General features: G+C 40.6%; 1 protein-coding gene across 2 annotated transcripts in view; it reads right to left on the minus strand.

Moving 5' to 3' along the window:
• EIF2B3 (eukaryotic translation initiation factor 2B subunit gamma) overlaps window positions 1–26,555 on the minus strand; it is a 116,688-nt gene that overhangs the window by 60,735 nt on the left and 29,398 nt on the right. For both annotated transcript variants that reach the window (XM_006153803.2, XM_006153802.2), the window contains exons 4-5: window positions 16,576–16,735; window positions 7,013–7,124 (exon numbers count right to left, since the gene is read on the minus strand). In XM_006153803.2, coding sequence (XP_006153865.1) covers window positions 7,013–7,124; window positions 16,576–16,735 — 272 coding nt within the window. The remainder of the gene's footprint in view (window positions 1–7,012; window positions 7,125–16,575; window positions 16,736–26,555) is intronic.

Raw genomic sequence — 26,555 nt, forward strand, 5'->3', positions numbered from 1 at the left:
CTCGAACCACGGTCGACTACGTGGGAGTCCAGTGACATAGCCATTACGCTAACTGCTGGTCCCTCAAGAATTCATTCTAACCTAGGCCTTTCCTTCTAGGAATACAAGAAAGAAGCATTATGGGACTTTATATTGCTAATATTTAAGCAATAAAAGCTCTTGAAGTTTAATAAGGCTAATGTTTATTATTATTTAAACATTATTTTAATGTTTTGGATCAAGCTGGTGGTTTGTCCAAGATTTCAGCAAAGGCATCTTGCTGAGGCAGAATGCATTCTATATATCATTTGACTCGTCTTTGTTCCAGGAGATGTGGGGAACAAATTGAGGCTGAAAGAAATAGCCTATATGGGGATGTATTTTTCCCCAAGATGACTTTAAGCTTCATTATTTCTAAGAAACTACAGATTCAAAGTCTAAAGATATACAATTTTATTACTATTACCGAGTTACATATCACCTCAAATTCAGACAGGCTTAAAGCAACAAAAGCTTTTTATCTTACAGCTTCTGTGGTTCAGGATCCTGCGAGTGGTTCAGCTGGTGGGTCTGACTCAGAGTCTTTCCTAAGGCTCTAGTCACTGAGCTGTTGGTTGGGGTTGTACTCATCTTAAGGCTTGGCAAGAAGAGGAGCTGCTTTCAACATGACTGTTGACAGTCCTGAGACTATCTGCCTTTCATGTGGTTGCTGGCGGGTGTCAGTTCCTCACCACCTGGGCTTCTCCATGGCCTGCCTGAAAGTCCTCATGAGATGGCAGCTAGTTTCCCAGGGCTGTTTCTTGACTTAGCAGCTGGCGTCCCCAGAGTAAAAGTGAATGAGAGAACATGGGTGCCCACTAGGTGGGCACAGTTGCAGTATTTTTCTTTTTTTTTTTTTTGAGAGTTTTTTGCTATAGGGCACGTGCGCTCGCCAGAAAGACAGAGAGGGACAGAGACAAAAAGAAAGAAATCTCCCCCCAGGGGGGATGGCCACGCCGCAATCCCTTCTCCTCCATTCTCCTCTCGGGATCTTGGGCACGTGCCCGGCGTGAGTTTAAGCCACCGGGTCCGAGACTCGAACCGCAGTCGACTACATGGGAGTCCAGCAACATAGCCATTACACTAACTGCTGGTTCCAATTGCAGTATTTTTTTTTTATCAAGGCCCTTCTAGATAACCTAATTTTAGAAGTGATACCCCATTACTCCTGCCATAAGGTGTTTACTAAAAACAAATCACTAAGTCCTGCTAATATCCAAGGGGAAGGAAATAAAACTCCATCTCTTGAGGAAAGATGTACAAAGAATTTGTAAATGTATCTTTAAAATGCCCACAACAATTAAATATCAGGTCGTCCGACAAGTCATGACACATTTTTGCACAGTAAAACACATCATGACTTTTCCGATGACCTGACAGAATAGAAGGGTTCAGAGTTTAGTTAGGTTTGCTTTTGCTATTGGGTCAGGAAGAAATGAAGAATTCAACAAAAGTCAGTAGCCATATCTAGTGCAGAAAGCATTCTGAGCAACCTTGATTAATTCAGCAAAAACACCTAGCTAGTTTTTCTTGGAAAACATTATGGTCTTAAAATTGCAGTCCTTTATACTTGATTCACCACATTTTATTGTATTATCATAATTTCTTTGAGAGGTTTTTGCTATAGGGCGCGTGCGCTCACCAGAATGACAGAGAGAGACAGAGAGACAGAAAGTGAGAAATCACCCCCTCCCCCCCAGTGGGGGATGGTCATGCCACAATCCCTTCTCCTCCATTCTCTTCTTGGGATCTTGGGCACACATGCACACACCAAGTGTAAGTTTAAGCCACCGGGTCTGGGACTCGAACTGTGGTCGACTACATGGGAGTCCAGCGACATAGCCATTACGCCAACTGCTGGTTCCCTATTGTATTATATCTTATTTTTATTTTAAGTAGCAAAAATTTCTTAAGGTTTACAATGGAAAAAGTCAGATGAGACATTCTCTCTTTCAACTCTTAACAGTGGATTCACTAATAACATTCTTATTGATATTTCTTTTTTTTTTTTTCCATTTCAGGAATTATCTATTGATTTTCCACTGCGGAAAACAGAATTTAGTTTTCTTTCATTATCAGCCCTGCTCCCACCTTATAAAGCCCATATTTCCTGTACCTTACACCTTCCCAATATATTGGGTTGTTGGAAAAGTCGTGACACATTTTTGCACAGAAAATCAGAAAAATATGTCATAACTTAAAATAATTATTTAATTATTTTGATTTGCTCAATATCGATGCTTAAGTTAATATGACTTCAGCTCTAGATATCAGCAATTTACTATGGAAAAGAAGATTTATTTCTCTTTTCTTCACTTTGACTCCAACACATTACTGGCCTCCCACTGTTCCAAAGTAATTATATCATGCCTTTGGTTAGACTGAATCAGTGATTGTATATTATGCATATATAAACTTTAGTTATAGCTGAGTCATTTGGTAACTAATGATTAATTTTTCCCTGTATATTTTTGTTGTTTGTCTTGGCGTTAGTAATTATCTTGTTATTTCTTCATTTTCTAGGTTCTTATCAATAATTCATCTCCAGGGGCCTGCAGGTGGTGTGGTGATTAAGGGCGCTGGACTCCCACATGGCCAACTGTGATTCAAGTCCTGGACCTGGCAGCTTGCTTTCTCACTTTCTCTCTCTCTCTTCCTCCGCCTCTCTCTCTATCCCTCTCTGGTCAAGTTAAAATAAATAAATAAATGGATAAATAAAGTTAAATAAAATAATTATTTAAAAAAATTCATCTCCAAACTAAACACTATATGTCCCAAAATCTTCTCCAATATCCTATAGTTTCTCTTTCTTACTTTATGTTGGATTTTAGAGTTATACATCCTCTAGCAGCTTTCTGAAAATAAATTCAGGGAACCAGCAGTTAGCGTAATGGCTATGTCGCTGGACTCCCACGTAGTCGACCGTGGTTCGCGTCCCGGACCCGGTGACTTAAAACTCATGCTGGGCGCGTGTGCGTGCGTGCCCAAGATCCCGAGAGGAGAATGGAGGAGAAGGGACTGCGGCGTGGCCATCCCCCCTGGGGGGTGACTTCTCGCTTTCTGTCTCTCTGTCTCTGTCTGTCTGGCAAGCACACGCGCCCTATAGCAAAAAAACCTCTCCAAAAAAAAAAAAATGCACAAAAAGCAAATGTCAGAAAAGCTCTCTACTCTACTTGACTGACAGTTTTACTAGACAGAAGGCTAAGAATTGTGAAGGCATTTCTCCTCTTTTATAGTTTCCAGTGTTGCTGCTAAGAAGTTCCAAGTTGTTTTAATTCCTTTGTATATGATATCCTCTCCTCTCTGGGAACTTGAAGGAGCATTTCTTTGTCATCAGAGTTATAAAACTTCAGTGACAAACTTGGTAAGTTTCTTCTTATCCATTTTGCTGGCCATTTCCATTTCTTTTCAATCTAAAACCCCAGTTCCTTTCATTCTAAGAAATGTTTTTGTTTTGTCTAAGTAATCATTTATTTTCCCTTCCATTTCTCTGTCTTTCTGTAATTCCATATTAGAAATGTTCAGCCTTGGGCCAGCCAGTGGTTTAGTGGTTAAGGTGGCTGGATCCCTGATGGCTAGTTAGAGTTATAGACCTGGTGGCTTGAAAACCACTGGGTGCGTGTGTGTGCATACCGAAAATCCTGAGATGCGAGTAAAGGAGAGGGGACTGCGGCATGACCATCCTGTCCCGAGCAAAGTGCTTTCTCACTTTCACTCTCTCTCACTCCTTCTCTGTCTCTCTTTGGTGAGTGCATGCACCACACAGCAAACATTGAAAGAAGAAAGAAAGAAAGAAAGAAAGAAAGAAAGAAAGAAAGAAAGAAAGAAAGAAAGAAAGAGAAAGAAAGAAGGAAGGAAGGAAGGAAGGAAGGAAGGAAGGAAGGAAGGAAGGAAGGAAGGAAGAGTTTAGCCTCTATGGCTGTTCCTTTAATTTTCTTATCATTTCTCTATTTTCCATCAATTTGTTGTGGGAAGTTTTGAAGAAGTTTCTTGTCTAACCTTTCCACTGAGTTTTTCATTTAAGTATCAGCATTTTTTGTTCTCTAAATGCTTAAATTTTTAAAATTTAATTTTATTTATTCATCATTTATTTTTATTTGACCAGAGGGGGACAGAGAGAGAGAGAGAGAGAGAAACTGCAATTCCTTCTCCTCCACTAATCTATACTTCCAAGATCTCAGGCACGGAGCACATGTGACTGGCATGTTTTCAAGCCACTGGGGCTGGACTGAAACCTTGGTTGGCCATGTGAGACCTGGCTTACTTAATCACTAGACTTTGCGGCCAGCCCAACCATTTTCTTTTTCATCTAAATCACAGAATATTTTAAACAATTGCTTTACATCAGTAATTTGATTTTTGGTGGTGTCTAGTCTATTCTTTACTATTTTAAAATACATGAAAGAATTCCATAGTAAGATTATTTAGTTCTCCATGTTTTAAGTTCTATAATATCCTCTTGTATGTCATTTTACGGTTTTATTATCACTCTTTTTTAAGTTAATGTTTGAATGAGTATTTATGTATACTTGTAAAGAAATTCCTTCCATTTCTTTCTTTTTTTATTTGCCAGAGGATGCATGCATTCATGAGAGAGAGACAGACAGAAGGGGAGAGGGTAAGGGAGAAAGCTCAGCCTACTGGAGCAGGGTCATGCTGCAATTCCTTCTCCTTCATTTTTTTCAGTTTGTCAAGATTTGGGGCATCCCCAGGTGGTGTTTGAATTGCAGTTGGCCATGTGATATCTAGGCTCCTTTAATCACTAGGCTATGGACTGGCCCTAGCTACCGGTTTTAACTTTTTAATTTAAAAAATTTTGGGAACCAGCAGTTAGCGTAATGGCTATGTCGCTGGACTCCCACGTAGTCGACCGCGGTTCACGTCCCGGACCCGGTGGCTTAAAACTCACGCCGGGCGCGTGTGCGTGCGTGCCCAAGATCCCGAGAGGAGAATGGAGGAGAAGAGATTGCGGCGTGACCATCCCCCCTGGGGGGTGATTTCTCGCTTTCTGTCTCTATGTCTCTCTCTGTCTGTCTGGCGAGCGCACGCGCCCTACAGTGAAAATCTCTCTAAAAAAAAAAAAAAAAATGTTTGCTATTGGGGAGCCGGCAGATGGTGTGGTGGTTAAGGATACTGGACTCCCACATGGCCGACCGTGGTTTGAGTCCTGGACCTAGTGGGTTGCTTTTCCACTTTCCTTTTCTCTCTGTCTTGCTCACTCCCTCTGTCCCTCTCTGGTCAAATTTAAAAAATAAATTTAAGCAAAATAATTCTTAAAAAAAAAAAAAATGCTATGGGGTGCATGCATTCACCAGAGACAGAGAAAGAAAGAGAAAGTGAGAAATCACCCCTTGGCAGGACGGCCATGTTGCAATCCTTCCCCCTCCATTCTCTTCTAGGGATTTTGAACACACACACACACATATGCCCGGCATGAGTTTTAAGCCACCGGGTCCAAGACACAAACTGTGGTCGACTACATGGAAGTCCAGTTACATAATCATTATGCCGTCTGCTGGCACCGGCAATGAGTTCTGAGTATGATGGCTTCTGATGAAAATTCGATGTCGAGTAAGTCCTCAATAAATGCTGACTAAAGAAAATGTGACTGAGCTGCCTATGTATAACTTTGTATTAAAAAGTAGGTTCTCAGTGAGATATCACTGCACACTCATTAGGATGGTTACTACCCCCCCCAAAAAAAAAAGAAAAAAGAAGAGAGAAAGCAAGAAAATAAGCATTGGCCAGGATGTAAACACTAGAACAATTGTGTACTCTTATTGGATTGTAAAATGGTGTGACTGCCATGGAAAACAATATGGAGGTTCCTTAAAACATTAAAAATAGAATTGCCATATGATCCAGCTATCCCACTTCTTGAAAAGAAGTTTTCAAAGAGACATCTGCAGACCCATGTTCAGTGTAGCACTACTCATAATAGCCAAGAGGCGGAAGCAACCCAAATGTCTGTCAATGGATAAACAATGAACAAAATATAGTATATACATACAATGAAATGTTATTCATCCTTACAAGGAAAGACATTCTGTCATAAGCTATGTCACGGATAACCATGGAAAACATTAGCCTAAGTGAAATGAGCTAGTTACAAAAAAAGACAAATACTGTATTCTACTTATATTAGGGTATCTAGAGTAGCTAAATTTATAGAAACAGAAAGTAGAATGGTGGTTACCAGAAATTTGTGGGGAGGGGAGAAAATGGAGCTGTTATTTAGTGGGTATAGAGTTTCAGATGAGCAAGGTAATAGAGTTCTGGAGATCTGTTTCATAACAGTGTATTAAAAATGGTTAAGATGGGCCAGGAAGTGGTATGGAAGTTAAGGTGCTGGACCCCACACGGCCAACTGTGTGGCTGGAACCCTGGACCCAGTGGCTTGAAAATCACACTGGGTATGTATGCATGCATGCCCAAAATCCCAAGAGGAGAATGGAGGAGGGAACTGCAGTGAGGCCATTTTTAGAGGATTTTGTCTTAGGGCATGTGTGCTCGCCTGGGAGTGAGAGAGACAGTGAGATTTCTCAGAGGGAGATTTCTCACTTTCTCTCTGTCTCTGTCTGGAGAGCACACATGCCTTATAGCTAAAATTTTAAAAAGCAAAAAATGGTTAAGATGGTAAATTTTATGTTTTATATTTTTATTTCTTTCTTTCTTTCTTTTTTTTTTTTTTTAACTACAATTAAAAGGGGAAAAGAAGGTGGTTCTAAAACACTGTCAGAAAGAACTGGTCTCCTACAGCTACTTTGCCCTACTCCTATGCCAGATTTGGCTCTACGTTGGCAAGAAAAGGAAAAGCTAAGCTTATGCTGTGAAGAAAAGACCTTTATCCTGTCTCATGGGACAAACATTCACATACTTTCATCAATTTCACACAGTATGGTGTAGTTTTCATTCCTTCTTTCCCATCCACTGGGTGGTTTTATTTTGTTTTAATATAAGGGGAATTGCCAAGAAGAAAGACCCTGGGGCTTACTTCTGGAGGATGGATCCCTTAATGACCAGCTCTTCATCCAAGTCTGCTTCATTAGCCATGAAGAGCAGCCTCTTTCCTGTGCTGTCCACTCCAATGAAGTCACGCTGCTCCACTGAATCATACAAAAGAAAGAAAATCAAATAAAGCCATTTGCCCTATCTTCATGGCTAAGTCAGGGGAAAGGGCATCTACTTGCATTGCTTTTGGAACTAAATAAAGGATTGAGATTGGAGAGGAGCCCTGATGAGTGTTATGGAACACATACTACAATGTTTAAAACATCAGCAAACATTTTTTGTATTGCTATAAAGGATATTATTGTTTATTGGTGAAGTCTGAATAAGGTTTGTCGATGAAAGCATTGTACCAATGTAACTTCCTGTTTTAAGAGACTATTCTTTTTAACAAGGGCTGGTGGAGGGGTACTACACATTGACATATTTAAAAGTAAGGGGGAAGCCAGCAGATGGTGTAGCGCATGGTCGACCATAGTTTGAGTTCCAGACTCAATGGCTTGAAAATCACTCCAGGCACATGTGCATGCCCAAAATTCTGAGAGGAAAATGGAGAAGAAAGGCTTGTGGAGCGGCCATCCCCATGGGGGTGGGGGTAGTGATTTCTCACTTTCTCTCTCTTTCAGGCGAGCACACATGCCCTAAGGCAAAATCCTCTAAAATAAATAAATAAGAAAGTAAGTAAATAAATAAGTAAAGGGGATTGACATCTGCATCTTCTCAGCAGCTCAGAAAAAGAACAATTTTATATACAACATATTTTGTATATTTATTATATATATCGAATATATGTTACAAGCAAGAAAGAGAGAATGATGTAGGAAATGTTAACATTTGGAAAATCTGGGCCAGCCATGGTGGTACAGGTGGAATGGCTACAACGGCTAAGACGGTATGGGAGGCTGGGGTTTGATTCCCAGCCCAATCTATAGGTATGGTGGCTGGCTGAAAGGTTGGGGCAGAAAAGATTGTGACATGGTAAACTTGGTCAAAAATGACTCTCTTTGGGAACCAGCAGTTAGCATAATGGCTATGTCGCTGGACTCTCACGTAGTCGACCGCGGTTCGTGTCCCGGACCTGGTGGCTTAAAACTCACGCCGGGCGCGTGTGCGTGCGTACCCAAGATCCCGAGAGGAGAATGGAGGAGAAGGGATTGCGGCGTGACCATCCCCCCTGGGGGGTGATTTCTCGCTTTCTGTCTCTATGTCTCTCTCTGTCTGTCTGGCGAGCGCACGTGCCCTACAGTGAAAATCTCTCCAAAAAAAAAAAAAGACTCTCTTCCTCCCATGCACTTTCTCTTTCATCAAAAGAAACAGTTAATCATCTGAGGGGGTTATTTCTCACTTTCCCTCTCACTGTCTCTCTCCTATCAGCACATGTGCCTTATGGCAAAAACCTGAAAATGAGCAGACAAACAAACATATGGAGAATCTGAGTGAAGAATACATAAGTTTGTCATACCATTCTTATAATCATTTAATAAATGTGAAATTGTTAAAAAAAAAAAAGAAAAGGAGCAGTGAAAATACTGCTTAGCCAAAGTAGAGGATCCACAAACCCACTGCACAGCACACCAAGCACAGTAAGAAATTCTCTTTGCAAATAATAACCTAGGTCTGCTCACCTGTAAAAACAGGAATGATTGGGACCAGCAGATGGAGTAATGATTATGTTGCTGGGCTGCCATGTAGTCAACTATAGTTCGAGTCCCAGCCCTGGTAACTTAAAACTCACACCTGGCACATGTGCGTGCATGCCCAAGATCCCCAGAGGAGAATGGAGGAGAAGGAATTATGGCATGGCCATTCGCCCTGGGGGATGATTTTTTGTTTTCTGTTTCTCTGTTTCTGTCACTCTGGCAAGTGCATGCACTCCATGGTAAAAAACAAACAAACAAAAAACCCAAACTCTTTAAAAAAAAAAAGAAAAAAAGAACAGGAATGTTCAACATTAATTACATTCCGACTATATATTAGATTTTATGCTATGTATGGGGCATTACAAAAAAAAAGTATATGGGGCCAGCAGGTGGCGTGGTGGTTAACGTGTTGGAATCCCACATGGTTGACCATAGTCTGAGTCCTGGACCTGGTGGCTTGAAAAATCACGTCAGGCACATGTATGCGGGCATGCCCAAAATCCCAGGAGAAGAATGGAGAAGAGATTGCAGCATGACCATCCCCTCAGGGGATCATTTCTCACCTTCCCATTCACTGTCTCTGTTTTACTCTAGCAAGCACATATACCCTATGGCAAAAACCTAAAACAAAACAAAACAGAAAAAGTACATATTTTACTAGCTGTGGAAGTTCCCTGGTAGACAATGATCTTACAGGTTGTCACATTATTGCTTTTCTTGGTGTTATGTCTTCCCCCCAACCAGATTATAAACTCTTCAAAGGCAAGTTAATGATTCTTTTTTTTTCAAGAATTATTTTAACTTTATTTATTTATTTTAATTTGACTAGAGAGGGGGACAGAATGACAGAGAGAGAGAGGGGGAAAGTGAGAAAGCAAGCTGCCAGGTCTGGGACTCAAACTGTCGTCGGCCATATGGAAGTCCAGCACCAAGTGCTGGCCCCTATGATTCTTTTATATTTCCCATAATATATAATACAGTGCTGAATACTTCGTAATATGTACTACCAGTATCTGTATAGTATCTATAACTCACAAAAAGCATTTCACACAGAGGCACAGAATCATGATTGGGACCAGCAGATGGTGTAATGGTTATGTTATTAGACTCTCTCACATAGTCGACTGCGGTTCGAGTCCCAGATTTGGCAGCTTAAAACTCACACCAGGTGTGTGTGTGTGTGTGCGCATGATCAAAATCCCAAGAGGAAACTGGAGGAGAAGGGATTGTGGCATGGCCATACCCCCTGGGGGAGGGGTATTTCTCTTTCTGTCTTCTGTCTCTCTCTGTGTCTCTCTGAAGAGTGCATACACCCTATAACAGAAATCTCTCTTAAAAAAGAACAATAACTCGGGCCAGCAGGTGGTGTGGTGGCTAAGGGCCACCCACTTAAAAATCAAACACAGAGATGTTACTTTTGAATATAATTTGGAGTACTGACCCTGCCCAAGTCCAAAAACCTTGCATTACTGGATGTCCTGGGAACAATCACTTCCAGCCAGCCAATTTCACAGCTGCCTATATATTAGATTTTATGCTATGTATGGGGCATTACAAAAAAAAAGTATATGGGGCCAGCAGGTGGCGTGGTGGTTAACGTGTTGGAATCCCACATGGTTGACCATAGTCTGAGTCCTGGACCTGGTGGCTTGAAAAATCACGTCAGGCACATGTATGCGGGCATGCCCAAAATCCCAGGAGAAGAATGGAGAAGAGATTGCAGCATGACCATCCCCTCAGGGGATCATTTCTCACCTTCCCATTCACTGTCTCTGTTTTACTCTAGCAAGCACATATACCCTATGGCAAAAACCTAAAACAAAACAAAACAGAAAAAGTACATATTTTACTAGCTGTGGAAGTTCCCTGGTAGACAATGATCTTACAGGTTGTCACATTATTGCTTTTCTTGGTGTTATGTCTTCCCCCCAACCAGATTATAAACTCTTCAAAGGCAAGTTAATGATTCTTTTTTTTTCAAGAATTATTTTAACTTTATTTATTTATTTTAATTTGACTAGAGAGGGGGACAGAATGACAGAGAGAGAGAGGGGGAAAGTGAGAAAGCAAGCTGCCAGGTCTGGGACTCAAACTGTCGTCGGCCATATGGAAGTCCAGCACCAAGTGTTGGCCCCTATGATTCTTTTATATTTCCCATAATATATAATACAGTGCTGAATACTTCGTAATATGTACTACCAGTATCTGTATAGTATCTATAACTCACAAAAAGCATTTCACACAGAGGCACAGAATCATGATTGGGACCAGCAGATGGTGTAATGGTTATGTTATTAGACTCTCTCACATAGTCGACTGCGGTTCGAGTCCCAGATTTGGCAGCTTAAAACTCACACCAGGTGTGTGTGTGTGTGTGCGCATGATCAAAATCCCAAGAGGAAACTGGAGGAGAAGGGATTGTGGCATGGCCATACCCCCTGGGGGAGGGGTATTTCTCTTTCTGTCTTCTGTCTCTCTCTGTGTCTCTCTGAAGAGTGCATACACCCTATAACAGAAATCTCTCTTAAAAAAGAACAATAACTCGGGCCAGCAGGTGGTGTGGTGGCTAAGGGCCACCCACTTAAAAATCAAACACAGAGATGTTACTTTTGAATATAATTTGGAGTACTGACCCTGCCCAAGTCCAAAAACCTTGCATTACTGGATGTCCTGGGAACAATCACTTCCAGCCAGCCAATTTCACAGCTGTGTTGCGCTTCAGCTACATCTCCCTCCCTTTCAGGCCTTCCTTGTATTGCTTTTTGGTAGATGCTATGGTAACTGAGATCTCAAAATATGATACCAATTATAGAAACTTGTAAAGATTTCTTTCTGTTCTGCCTTAGCAAAGTAAATTCCACTTTGATAGCAGAGCAGGTAACTTCAGAATGTCCATCCTAAGAAGACAAACTACACAAATAAGGTTAAGAGAGCAGAAAAACTATGAATTTCCACTTTAAAAAATTCTGCCATATTCAACTACTCACATTTTCCTTTTCTTTTTTAAAAATAATTTTTTAGAATTATTTTTTATTTAATTTTATTCATTATCATCGTTATTATTTTTTAAATTGGACCAAAGAGAGACAAAGAGAGAGGGAAGTGAGAAAGCAAGTCACTAGGTCCAGGACTCGAACCACGGCTGGCCATGTGAGAGTCTAGCACCCTAAAAACCATGCAACTAACTGGCCCCTCTTTTTTTTTTTTTTTTTTTTGTAGAAAATCAGAGAGAAAGAGAGAGAAAAGGGAAAGTGAGAAAGCAAGTCGCCAGGTCTGGGACTCAAACTGCGGTCAGCCATGTGAGAATTCAACACCTTTAACTCCCAACTCCAAACACAGTACCTGTCACAGAGTTGGTGCACGTTTATTGGTTGAATGAATGAATGGATAAGTAAATGACTATAGAAGAGATTGAAGGGTCATTTAGAGAACCAAAAATCAATTAGAGGGGGCCAGCATTGAACTCCCACACAGACAGGTGACCATGGTTTGAGTCCTGGAACTGGTGGCTTTCTCTCTCTCTCTCTCTCTCTCTCTGTGTGTGTGTGTGTGTGTGTCTTGCTCTAGTCAGTGTGAAAATAACAATGATAAGTAAAATAAAGGAAATGATTCTTTAAAAAAATCAATTAGAGAAAAAGGTGTGAGGGACCGGCAAATGGCATAGCGGTTATAGTACTGGACTCCCATATGGCTGATGGCAGTTTGAGTCCTGGACCCAGTGACTTGAAATTCACACTGGGTGCATGTGCCTGTGTGCCCAAGATCCCAGGAGGAGAATGGAGGAAAAAGGATTGTGGTGTGATGTAGCTATATCTCCCAGGGGTGATTTCTCTCTCTGTGTCCCTCTCTGGTCAAATAAAAAAATAAATAAATAAATAAAGCTAAATAAAATAATTCTTTTAAACAAACAAACAAAAAACAAGTGAGCTTGGAAGCAAATCCTTTTCCAGCTGAGCCTTCAGATGAGACCCTGGACCTAACTGATACCTGGATTATGGCCTTGTAAAAGACTGAATCAGAGTACCCAGCTCAGTCTCTGAATACCTAACCTACAGTATTATTTTAAATCTGTGATAATTTTTATAAACAGATTACTAATATACTAGCTAACATTACTTGAAGAGTTATGTCAGTACAGCCAAACCAAAATACCAGCCTGCAGAATCATAAGCAAGTAAATGATTGTTGTTTTAAAACCACTGAAGTTTGGGGATGTTTGTTACATAGGAAAAACTAACTGATACACTGTGTAAAAGCAATATTAGGTATGGCCAAGTTGGATTCATCTCGGATATACAAAAATGTTTTAATTAGAAAATCTATAATTGTTAGTCATCATATTATCACAGTAAAAAAATGGATGTAGAGGGGACCAGCAGGTGGCGTGGTGGTTAAGGCGCTGGACACTACCACATGGCCGACCAAGGTTCAAGTTCTGAATCTGGCGGCTTGCTCTCTCACTTCCTCTCTCTCTTACTCTCGCCCTTTAGAGGTCTCTCTCTGGTCAAATTAAAAAATAAATGAATGAATAAATAAAGTAAATAATTATTTTAAAAAATGGATGTAGAAAATATATTTTATAAAATGTATATACATATAGGGGCCAGCAGGTGGTGTGGTGGTTAAAGATGCTGGATTCCCACATGGCTGACTACAGTTTAAGTCCCAGATCTGGCAGCTTGCTTTCTCACTTTCCATTTCTCTCTCTCTGACTGTCTCTGGTCAAATTAAAATAATAATAATAACAACAAATGGAATCAAATAAATAAATAATTCTTTTAAAAAATGTATATACTCATGAAAAGAAACTCTTAATAAATTAGGACTAGAACCCCAAATAGAATCAACCCAAGAAGATCTTCTCCAAACACATTATAGCCAGATTGACCAAAACCACAAAGACAAGATACTAAGATTGGCAAGAGAAAAAACAGCAAGTTACCTACAAAGAACATCTCATCAGGCTAACAGCAGACCTCTCATCAGAAACAATGCGAGCGAGGAAAGAATGGAAAAATATATTCAAAGTGTTAAGGGAAAAGCAATTTCAACCAAGAATACTGTACTTGACAAGATTATCCTTCATATGAGAAGAAAAGACAAGAACATCTTCAGATAAACAAAACCTGAAAGAATTTACCAACACCAGACCAGATCTCCAAGAAGTTCTCAAGGGAGTGCTATACCAGGAAAATTAAATATAGTCACACAGAAATAAGAGTTCAAAAACTAAGAAAATTACCAACTTAATCGTAGGGACAAATCTGGAGTTGAATATTATATCTCAGAATTTAATTGGGAAGATGGAACCACAACAGAAGATAGAAGTACATGAGACTGAACTGGTGAATAGTATTTTATGACTTTTGACTAAAACATTGCTGATTTTCTTCTAGGCTTTGTTCTCTGGTTTTAAGGATTTTTCTCCTGTCTTGAGCTGTCGATAGGTTCATGTACCTACTATTTAAACAGAATCCTAACCTGTTTTCTGGCTTTAAGTTTTAAGTAAAGTTCCTTAGCATTTCTTTGATTTATTAAAGTTAAAACGATTTTTCTTGAAATTACCAGCTGAACTTGCTATTTTTTTTTTTTTGGAGAGATTTTCACTATAGGGCGTGTGCGCTCGCTAGACAGAGAGAGACATAGAGACAGAAAGTGAGAAATCACCCCCCAGGGGGGAATGGTCATGCTGCAATCCCTTCTCCTCCATTATCCTCTTGGGATCTTGGGCACGCATGCACATGTGCCCGGCGTGAGTTTTAAGCCACCGGCTCTGGGATGCGAACCGCGGTTGACTACGTGGGAGTCCAGTGACATAGCCATTATGCTAACTGCTGGCTCCCTGAACTTACTAATGAAAGTAGTTAGATTATTTAAGAAATTTTGTGATCAATAAAATGTAGGGGAAAAAGGAATGGAAAACAACTGTAGACATCAGATAGTGTGGGAGGAGATTGGGAAATGGCAGAGGGTCAGAAATAGGGGTAATATATATATATATATAAAACCAGACATGGAAAATTATTGATGATAATAGGTATGATTAAGCCACTATGCAGTATATTCTGGATGAAAAATCACATTTTGTATGCTATGATGATGCTTAGGGAATGAATATAAATTAATTAATTTTAAAAATATTTCAGGGGGCCAGCAGGTGGTGTGGTGGATAAGGGCGCTGGATTCTCATATGGTCAACTACGGTTCAAGTCCTGGACCTGGTGGCTTGCTTTCTCATTTTCCCTTTCTCTCTCTCGCCAAATAAAGAAAAAAATAACAATAACAAATGGAAATAAATAAATAAATAATTCTTTTAAAAAAATGTTTCAGATAAAAAAAGAGCTCATAGAAATATGTGTAATGGAAAAAGTATGAATGAATTTCAAACAGTTTTTGTACCAAAATAAACTCATACTTTAATTGTAATAAAATAAAATTTAATTTAATTTAAAAAGTCAAAACAACAACAACAAAAAATTACAACTACAATAGAACTTTCTCGATCTGATGGCAAGTACTTATAAAAACCTGTGGTTGGGTACCTACGTGGCACAGTGTTTAAGGAGGCTGGATACCATATAGCCAGGTGTGTGGTTCAATTCCCCAACCCAGCAGCTTGAAAAACATGTCGGGTATATGTGCATGCATGTGTGCCCAAAATCCTGAAAGGAGAATGGAGAAAGGATTAAGGTGTTGTCATCCCCCCCTGTGGGGTACCTTCTCCCTTTTTTTTCTCTCTCTCCTGCAAGCTCACATGCTCTATAGCATATTAAAACAAAACAAGAGAAACAAACAAACAAACAAAAAACTGTGGTAGAGTTAGTCCCACAGCTCAGCAGTTAAGCATTACATGGGGAAAACAGGATCACACCTGGCCAACTAGGGTTCAAATCCCAGCCATGGTGGCTTGAGAAACATACTGAGTGCATATAGATGCATCCTAAAATCCTGACAAGATGGAGAAGTGGAAGAAGAAATATTATAGCATGACCATGCCCCCTCTCTGGCGACTGCATGTGTCCTCTGGACACATGAAATTAAAACAAAACAAAACAAACTTAAAAAACTGTAGTAAATATAATTTTAAATGAGAATTGTTGAAAATATTCCTTTTAAAAATCAGTAACAAGGAAAGGGTGCCAACTTGTATACTTAACTGAACTGGAGCTCTTGGCTAGCACAGTTAAGAAAAAGAAAATAGAAACTTAAAGACTATGGAGGGGATGGGACCAGCAGTTAGTGTAATGGCTATGTCGCTGAACTCCCATGTAGCTGACCGTGGTTTAAGTTCCGGACCTGGTGGCTTAAACTCACACCGGGCGCGTGTATGTGCATGCCCAAGATCCTGAAAGGAGAATGAAAGACAAGGGATCGCGGTGCGGCCATCCCCCCTGGGGGGTGATTTCTCACTTTCGGTCTCTCTCTGTCTTTTTGGACAGCACACGTGCCCTACAGCAAAAAAACTTCTAAAAAAAAAGACTATGGAGAGGATATTGGTCAAAAGATACAAAATTTCACTTAAAAAGAATAAATACAAAATATCTTTTGTACAACATGGTGACTACAATTAATAACAATGTATGATATTCTTCAAAATAACTAAGTAGATTTTAAGTATTCTCACTTGAACTTTGGAAACAAAAAGAGCCCATAAGCTTCTAGAAAGGAAAAGGGAGAAAACAAAACAAAACAAAACACCTCTCCAAAAAATAAAAAAGAAGAATTTAATCAATAGTTATAATCATTTTTAAGTCACAAGCTGCGTCTTACTTGATTTTATGTTATCAACTTCTAGTATAGTATCTGTGGTACACAGTAGGTTCTTAAGAAATGTTTATAAAGGAAAAGTATGGACGATAATGATAATTACGAAAACCCAACAAATAAATCAAACACCAGTCTTCCTTACCTGCTTTTTTTTTCCCCTTTTGTCCTGGAACTGGTGCTAAGCTATCTTGGCCTTTTCTCATTAACATGGCAAGTGAGGCATCGTAAGCTCTGAACAGGTCTACGACCTCATGTAAGGCAACATCTGTTATCAGATCACAGCTCAGGACCAGCACATCTGTCTGTCAAATGGAGAAGGGAAATGTCAATGTCACAAAGGACAACTGATCATATAAATCACCACAGGATAAGCTAAAGAAGGCTCGGAGGTATACAAACCAGGCAATACTTTTCACACCATTTTTTAGAGTAAAGTAAGTAAAATAAGTGGAGTTATTCTAAGCGAAATATGTTGGGAAGGGTCTGGAATCTTTGTCTTCCCCTTACTGTGCAGTCTCTGAGACACCTCTCGAACCCTGGACTCTAAGGAACAGGGGCTGAAAACCATCACACTGTCTATTTCTATGACTATAGAACAAGTGATCTTGTATTTATACATACCTTTACAGTTTAAAAATGTATTTTCACATAGTCTGATAATTAATTATGAAAATAGAACACTATACAACATCCTATCTCAGCCTCCGTGAGCTAGAATCACAAGCACTTATCACCATGCCCAAGCTGTTTAGGTTGACCCAGGAACCACACCAGGACCACGCCTGTGGCCTCACTATCACACAGCAGAGCTCTCCCATTTGTACCACGGGGCCAATCTCTATTTTTAATGAATGAGAAAAATGAGACATACTACCATGATGCCTGGCACACAGTAGGCATTTAATGATTGTTTGGTGAATGAACAAGTCGGTGAAGAAAAGATTTTCTCACAGTGGAGAGTTTTCTGATTATACAACAATTCCAATAATTCAGAGTAATTATAATAAAAACTACAATGGCAATTAATGTTTATTGAATGCTTGCCTTTCACCAGAAATGATGACAACACTTTGCATGTATTATTTCAATCTTTATCACAACTCTATGCAGTAAAAACTATTATTTGTAGTACTTTATAGACAAACAGGTTTACAATAAGTATGTAAATGTCTAAGATCTAACTAGTTATGACTAGTCAAGAATAAATTATAAAAAATTTGCATTACTGAATAGCGTTTAAAGAAATACAGCTTCCCTAGTTTGAAGTCCCATTTATGGGAGGCTCTAATACACAGTGTTTTAGGTCTTACCTACTGTGAATTTATGTCTAAATCCAACATGTGAGTACTAGAAAATCACCTTCCATACCATATTTTAAGAATAAACTTGAGGGAACCAGCAGTTAGCATCATGGCCATGTCGCTGGACTCCCATATAGTTGACCGTAGTTCGCATCCCGCACCTGGTGGCTTAAAACTCACGCCAGGCGCGTGTGCGTGCGTGCCCAAGATCCCAAGAGGAGAATGGAGGAGAAAATTTATCCTAGGCTCAAAAGTAAAGTGAAAATATCTACATGAAGTTTTTGTAAGGATTTCAACTTTCCTAATAATTGTTTTTAAGAATTATTTTATTTAACTTTATTTGTTTATTTATTTTAATTTGACCAAAGAGAGAGAGAATGAGAGAGAGAAAGAGACAGAGAGGAAAAGTGAGAAAGCAAGACACCAAGTCTGGGACTTGAACCACAGCTACCCATGTGGGAGCCAAGTGTCCTTAACCACCATACCACCTGCTGGCCCCTAAATAAATAATTCTTTATTTTTAAGAATTACTCATTTGGGACCAGTAGTTAGTATAATGGCTATGTTGCTGGACTCCCATGTCGTCGACCTCGGTTCAAGTCCCGGACCCAGTGGCTTAAACTCACGCCAGGCGTGTGAATGTGCGTGCCCAAGATCCCGAGAGGAGAATAGAGGAGAAGGGATTGCGGCATGGCCATCCCCATTGGGGGGTGATTTCTTGAGCACACACGCACACATGCCTGGCGTGAGTTTAAGCCACCAGGTCTGGGACTCGAACCGTGGTCGACTACATGTGAGTCCAACGACATAGCCATTATGCCAACTGCTGGTCCCAATGTGCACTCTCTTGAAAAAAAAGAGAGAAATAGAGAAACCAAGCAACTCCCACTGGAAAATCATGCTACAATCCTTTTCCCTGTTTTTCCTTACTATCAGGAGTTTGGCCAGACAGTCAAACACACACACACACACACACACCTCCAAAGGAAAAAAAAATACTACCTCTCAAAAAAAAAACTCACGCTGGGCGCGTGTGCGTGCGTGCCCAAGATCCTGAGAAAAGGATGGAAGAGAAGGGATTACGGCGTAGCCATCACCCCTGGGGGGTGGTTTCTTGCTTTCCGTCTCTCTGTCTCTGTCTGTCTGGTGAGCCCACATGCCCTATAGTAAAAACCTCTCCAAAAAAAGAAAAAAAAAATACACACACACAGTCACACACACACCCCTCACATTTTTTAAAATTATTTTTTATTTTAACTTTATTTATTTATTTCATTTTATTTTAATTTGACCAGAGAGGGACAGAGAGAGAGAGAAAGTGAGAAAGCAAGCTGCCGGGTCCAGGACTCGAACCATGGTTGGCCATGTGGGAATCCAGCACCCTTAACCACCACACCACCTGCCACCCCAGACCAGGCTTGTGTTGGAAGCCACCAGACCAGGATTCCATCTGTGGTTGGCCATGTGGGATCTGACTCCCAAGACATAGTTCTTAATGACTGTGTAATAGGACTGGCCCTGGAAAAAGGATGATTTTGACTCATTCTGTTGTATTAAAGCAATGAGTTTTCTTTGCTCAGAAAGTGAAAATTTCTTATCCTGAATATAAAATCTGTACCCAAACCATCATTTATTTGTGTAAGTGCTTGTTTTCTTTTTTCAAGACAATGTCTCACTTTGTTGCAAAATTCCTGCCTCAGTCTCCCCAGTAGCTGGAACTACAGCCCAGGTTTTTAGAGTGGGTGGAGAAGCAAACCTGAGCTTCCCATATGGTCTCAGCCTACTAAGCAGTAGTGTCCAGCACGCACTATTGTGCTAGTCTACCATTTCTTTTTCAACATATAACTCATATCTAAAAAATTTCTTTTGAAACCCTCCTAAGGTCAAGAAGTTCAAAGCTGAATTTTTCCACTCCCCTGCTTGAGGCTCACTCTTAATTGTTTTTGGATCTTAACTCTGAGACTTAAAAAAAAGTTCTTTTTTATTTTATTTTTTTAGAGGTTTTTGCTATAGGGTGTGTGCGCTCACCAAAAAGACAGAGAGACAGAGATAAAAAGCGAGAAATACCCCCCAGGGGAGATGGCCACGCCACAATCCCTTCTCCTCCATTTTCCTCTTGGGATCTTGGGCACGCACGTACACGTGCCTGGCATGAGTTTAAGCCACCAGGTCCGGAACTGGAACTGTGGTCGGCTACATGGGAGTTCAGTGACATAGCCATTACACTAACTGCTGGTCCCCCCAAAAAAGTTCTTATAAATATCTTTTCAAGAAAAAAAAATTCTAAGCCTGCAACTCAATGTCCAGGAACTACCAAACACTAACAAATCAAATCACATACATGCAAGGTGAAGAACCTGCAGAATTTGGCTTCTTATAACAAGGCAGGGCACAGGGGCCATTACTACAGACATCCACACAATCATCACCACAATAGCACAGAAGGTGCCCACTCCTTCATAATGAAAATGACAGTTTGCTGAAAAAAAATCCTATTTTTTAAAAGTTTCTCTAGGAGCTGGCAGGTGGTGTGGTGGTTAAGGATGCTGGACTCCCACATGGCTGATCACGGTCTGTGTCCCGGACCTGGCGGCTTGCTTTCTCACTTTCCCTCTCTCTCATTCTATCCCTCTCTGGTCAAATTTAAGTTTGTAAGTCAATGAATAAATAAAGTTAAATAAAATCATTCTTTAAAAAAAAAAAAAGTTTCTCTAATAAGATGACTGATTTCTACAAGTTGACTGTTCTGCAAAAAGTTGATTTATTAAGTGTACTTCAAAGTAAAGAAAATGACCCCAGTGCTTTTGCCTCTGAAGTGGTGACAAGGTAGTCTTGGAAAATAAATGCTATTATCATTCCATCTGCAAAAGTATTTAAATCTGTCAGTATAGTGAATGCTGAACAAGTCCTGCATAATTGTGAACAGGCTGCAGGCTCATTTCTCTCTTTGCTCTTAGATGACTTTTTGCTAAACTGAATGAAAAATCCCCAAGGATCACAAGAAACAGACTCCTCTCAATGTCTGGTTGCCATCTGTTCTCGGTACGAAAAGAATGGCTGAAAGAGCAGAGCCTGGGATACAGATGGAGTTGCTGTTCCAAAAGCTCCTCTCCTGCCTGTTCCCAGAGAATGCACCATTTTACATTCACTGAGAGCAAACACATTCTTAGTTGTCTTTGCAACTCCAAAGAAAAGTCTTTGGTGACTGATGAATGTATACTTTTGTTTCCAAAGCTGGAAATCCTGGAAGAAAAAAGGAAAGGGAGAGAGGCAGAGGTAGGCAAATTTTTTTAATTGCTAGAGAGAGTGAGCTTACAGAGGAACAGAGATAGAGAAGTGCTCCCTAATGAGGCATGATACCACCACAATACTTTCCCTTCCACTGCTCTAGCCTGTCAGGAATTTGGGCACGTGTTTTTTAAGCTACCAGGGCTGGGTCAACCATGTGGGATCCAGCTTTTACTAGGGCCAGCCCAAGACAGACTTTTTTTTTGGCTTGAGGGCATATATGCTCGCCAGAGAAACAGGGAGAGGGAGAAAGCACCCCCTTGATGGGGCATGGTAATACTGCAATTTCTTCTCCTCCAACTCTCCATGTGATTGGAATTTTAGGCACACACATGCACCCCGCATGTTTTTCAAGCTGCCAGGGCCAGGACTTGAACTATGTGGTCAGTCATGTGGGATCTGGCTCCTTTAACTACTAGGCCATGCAGGCTGTGAATCAGGTGTTTTTGAGAGGGTCTCACTGTGTCACAATCCTCCTGCTCCAGGCTGCCAAATTAGCCAGGATTATAGGCCCTAACAACTATATCCAAACATTCTGGTCATCCTAGAAACTGAGCCCAGGTCTCCCATGTAGTTTCTGATCTCCCAAGCTGTGGCATTACCTGTGCATCACTGTAGCTAGGCATCTAAAACTTTTTGAGTGCCAACATGCAACCAGAGAAAAATTCTACACTTGACCTCATTTGATGGAATGCAGTAGAAATGCTGCAATACAAAAATATTGTATAAAGTCACCTCAGGCTATGAACATAAGGTATATATGAACATAAATTGATTTCATGTTTAGGCGTGGGTCCCATTCCCATGATATCTCATTATGTGTATGTAAATATTCCAAAATTCAAAATATCTGATATCCACAACACTTGATTCTAAGCATTTCAGTAAGAACATTCAACCTGTATATATATATTTATTAGTTGCCAGAGACAGAGAAAGGGAGACAATAGTATGCCTCTTCTGCAGAGACCAACCAGAAGCTCCAGAGACCTTCCTACTCACTATTCCAACAGTCCTCAGCATACCTTATTCCAAGTCTGCTCCTCTGAAGAAGCTAGGGCAAAAAGCACAGCTCTGAAAGAGCAAATGTGTGCACACTTGACAATACAGAAACATACAAGGTCTCTAAAGGAAGGCAGCACTTTAGTGTGTGGGGTGACATCAAGACACCCAGAAATTCAAAACTCAAACTGCAAAGGACCAGCAGTTAGCGTAATGGCTATGTCGCTGGACTCCCATGTAGATGACTGCAGTTCAAGTCCCAGATCCAGTGGCTTAAACTCACGCCGGGCCGTGTGCTTGTGCCCAAGATCCTGAGAGGAGAATGGAGGAGAAGGGATTGCGGAGTGGCCATCCCTCCGGGGGGTGATTTCTCATTTTCTGTCTCTCTGTCTCTCTTTTGTCTCTCTGGTGAGCACACGCACCCTATAGCAAAAACCTCTCCAAAAATGGAAAAAAAAACAAAACAAAAAACCTCAAACTGCTGCCAGTTAGTCTTGACTAAAGCAAACAAATTAAGCTCAGAAAATCCAAACCAAAAGTCCAGAAATTTCATTACAAGAACATTTTTGATCAAGCCAAAACCACTGAGTAAAACTAGAGGGGGAAAACAAAAAGTCAAATCTGAAAACCGGATGTATGTGTGTGTGGTGGTAATGGTGGGGTGGGTGGTGGAGGCAGCTACTGGGAATAGCCTCTTTTCTTTTCCTGGCAGCTGTTCCATGACAGATTGTTATAAATAACACAATCTGGCAAACTATTTCCTACAGCAAGGAGAAAGAAAAACACACTGATCAGCCTGGAAAGAAACTGTCAGGGCAAGGTACTATAACGCTTTTACCCACCCAGCACTTCCACAAACAATGGCAATGATCCAAATCACCACTCTGCACTCCATCCCCGCCCATATGGAACTAATGAGTTCAGCTACTTGGTATGACTACAAATGGTCATAATTTACATTTTCCTATGCAGTCCAATCCTAATATAATCGCCAAATACAAAGCCTGTGTGCTTTTAATAAATGTCAATGGCTAACTACAGTAGACACCTCACCAGTTCAGTTTTTAGAAAAAAAATGCTTGGAAAAGATTCCTAGTCAGTAGTCCCCAAAGTGCAACACAAAGAACCAGCTGCCACTCTAGTCTTCCCTGAGGATGAGGCAGTAATGTAGGAAGGAATAAACATGACCTGTAAGAAACATGACCATCCTTAGACTTAGCGCTCAAAAGCCTTCCTAGGTTGGCCCAATAGCCAAGTTATTAAGAGAACAGATCCCACACAGCTGACTATGACTATGGTTCAGATCCTGGCCCTGATGATTTGAAAAACATGCTGGGTAGGGACCAGCAGTTAGCGTAATGGCTATGTAGTTGGACTCCCATGTAGTCAACCGTGGTTTGAGTCCCGGACCCGGTGGCTTAAATTCACACCGGGCGCGTGTGTGTGCATGCCCAAGATCCCAAGAGGAGAATGGAGAAGGGATTGCGGCGTGGCCAACCCCCCCTAGGGGGTAATTTCTCGCTTTCTATCTCTCTGTCTCTGTCTGTCTGTCTGGCGAGCGCACGCGCCCTATAGCAAAAACCTCTCCAAAAAAAATCCATGCTGGGTATACATGTGTGCATGCCCCAAATCCTGACAGGTGAATCAGTTGTGGTGTGACCACACCCCATTGGAGGGTACTTCCTCCCTCTCCCTCTGGCAAGCACACTGTGCTCTCTGGCAATGAAGTAAACAAATAAACAAACATCCTTCTTCTTCCTTAGCTCAGTCATAAGGTCACAACTCTATCAGATCAGAAGTAAAAAATCCAGACATACTCCATACTGAAGTCTTTTCACCTCCTGCCCATTCTCCCACTCCAACATCTCACTGGTCTCCTCCTTGAACTCCTTATCTCAATCTCAACCGCACTGCACTTACAAAGATCAGGTCTCAAAATCTTGTTCTAATCTTTCAACTGATCTCTCTCACTCCATTTTTCTCCTGTTCTAATTCATAACCCTTTTCCCATTACTTAGATCATTTCTCTAAACATAAAAAAGTTTAACTTTTTTTTTTTTTAAGAAGTTTTTGCCCTAGGGCACGTGTGCTAGCTGGAGAGAGACAGTGAGAAGCAAAGTGAGAAATCATCCTCCCCCGGGGCCATGCCACAATCCCTTCTGCATTCTCCTCCTGGGATCTTGGCTACACACGTACAGGTGCCCAAAGTGATTTTCAAGCCACCAGACCCACAACTTTGACTGCAGTCAGTCATGTGGGAGTCCAGAGACAAAACTGTACTACGCCATCTGCTGGCCCCTCCTCTGTTACTTTTAAAATGTATTTTAAAAAATATGACTCACTACAATGATATAATATGCCCTCTACATTATATAGACATACATTCACACATGTATATATACAGACTTTTTTTTATACAGACATTTTTTTAAAGGAAAAGACTTACAAAGCTAGAAATTCCTTTTTTTTTTTGGAGAGGTTTTCGCTATAGGGCACGTGCACTCGCCAGACAGAGACATAGAGACAGAAAGTGAGAAATCATCCCCCAGAGGAGATGGTCACGCCGCAATCCCCTCTCCTCCATTCTCCTCTCGGGATCTTGGGCACGCACGCACACGCGCCTGGCGTGAGTTTTAAGCCACCGGGTCCGGGACGTGAACCGCGGTCGACTACGTGGAAGTCCAGCGACATAGCCATTACGCTAACTGCTGGTTCCCAGAAATTCCTTTTTTTTAAGAATTGTTTTACTTAACTTTATTTATTATTATTATTATTATTATTATTTTCTAGCTTGATCAGAGACAGACGGTGGCAGGGGGGTGAGAAAGCAAGCTATCAGGACCAGGACTTGAACCACGGTCAGCTATGTGGGAGTCTAGTGCCTTTAACTACCATGCCACCTACTGGCCCCAAAGCTAGAAATCGTTAATACTTTCCCTTGGTTCTCCATCATATAACCCCCTGGCTTTGAGTACAGCCCATTATGGAGATCCCTGTTCTACAGGATTAAATTCAAATTCCTCAGAGGAACCGGCAGGTGGCACAGTTGTTAAGGTGCTGGCCGGCCATGGTTTGATTCCTGGACCTGGCGGCTTGCTTTCTCACTTTCCCTTTCTCTCTCTCTCTGTCTCTCTCTGATCAAACAGAAAATAATAATAATAAAATAAAAAACAAATAATTATAAAAAAATTTCAAATTCCTCTATATGACATTAAGGAGATTTAAGATATACTCCACCTACTTAATTAAGCCTTTGCTTCCACAATTCCCCTCCACACAGCGATGTTAATGTGATATATCAACCAAAAATGAATTCTCCAATTCTCTCTTCCACATCACTATATATTCTTTCATCAACATTCAGGTCTTGTCATGGTTGTTAGAAAGGGCATTTCCAGGGGAGATGAAGCCTTTCCTAATCCATTGTAGATCTTCAATCTCTAATTGGATTACGTTTTCCCCCCATCTAGACTTTGAGCTCCATAAAGAATTCTTTTATCATTGTATTCCCAATGTTTAATCCAGTGCTGGCAAATAAGCATCGTAAATGTTATTACTTTTGTTACATCATAGGACTTGTTTAATTTGATAAAACACCGAACTTTAGACGTATAGAAACAGCACACATTGTGACAGAAATGAGTGATCCCTTTGACAAGACTGATGTTCAGTTAGGACAGAGGCCAGTTCTGTGCAGTTCTGTGCAGTTCTGTGCAGTTCTCTACAGCAAGAAGGTAGAGAATGAAACTGCAGTCTTTAAAGAAAAAGGCAGAGATGTTTGAAAGAAATCAGATGCAGCTAACTTGGAGGGCTTGGCTGGAGACTGACATGGCTCTATTTTAAAATAGAGGCTTAAAACGTATAGGTCTGGGGACCAGCAGGTGGCGTGGTGGTTAAGGCGCTGGACACTCCCACATGGTCGACTGCAGTTAGAATACTGGACCTGGTGGCTTGCTTTCTCACTTTCCCTCTCTCTCTCTCTGTGTATCTCTCTCTGGTCTAATTATAATAAATGAATGAATAAATAAAATTAAATAATTATTTTAAAAATGTATAGTTCTAATATTTATAGCTAATTACTTCCCAAAGGAAGTTTCCCCTCCAAATAACAAATAGAGGAACTGTATTCACCACTCTTGTGTGAAGCTTAGGTAACTGAGAGAGGTCAGCAGATGGCATGGTGGTTAAGAGTCCTGGGCTCCCACATGGCGGGCGGACCACTCTTTGAATCCCCAACCTGGAGGCTTGCTTTCTCACTTTCTCTCTCTCTCATTCTGTCCCTCTCTGGTCAAATTAAACAATAAATAAATAAAATAAATAAAGTTAAATAAAATAATTCTTTTTTAAAAAAAGAAGTAACTGTGAATATGTTATCTTATTTTTTTAAAGAATATTTTATTTTATTTATCATTATTATTATTATTTTAGATTTTTTTTCCTCTCTGGTGAGTGCACATGTCCTGCAGCAAATTAAAATAACAATAAGGGGACCAGCAGTTAGCGTAATGGCTATGTTGCTGAACTCCCCTGT

This window comes from Tupaia chinensis, unplaced genomic scaffold, assembly GCF_000334495.1.
Source record: "Tupaia chinensis unplaced genomic scaffold, TupChi_1.0 Scaffold000387_1, whole genome shotgun sequence".
Lineage (NCBI taxonomy): Eukaryota > Metazoa > Chordata > Mammalia > Scandentia > Tupaiidae > Tupaia > Tupaia belangeri.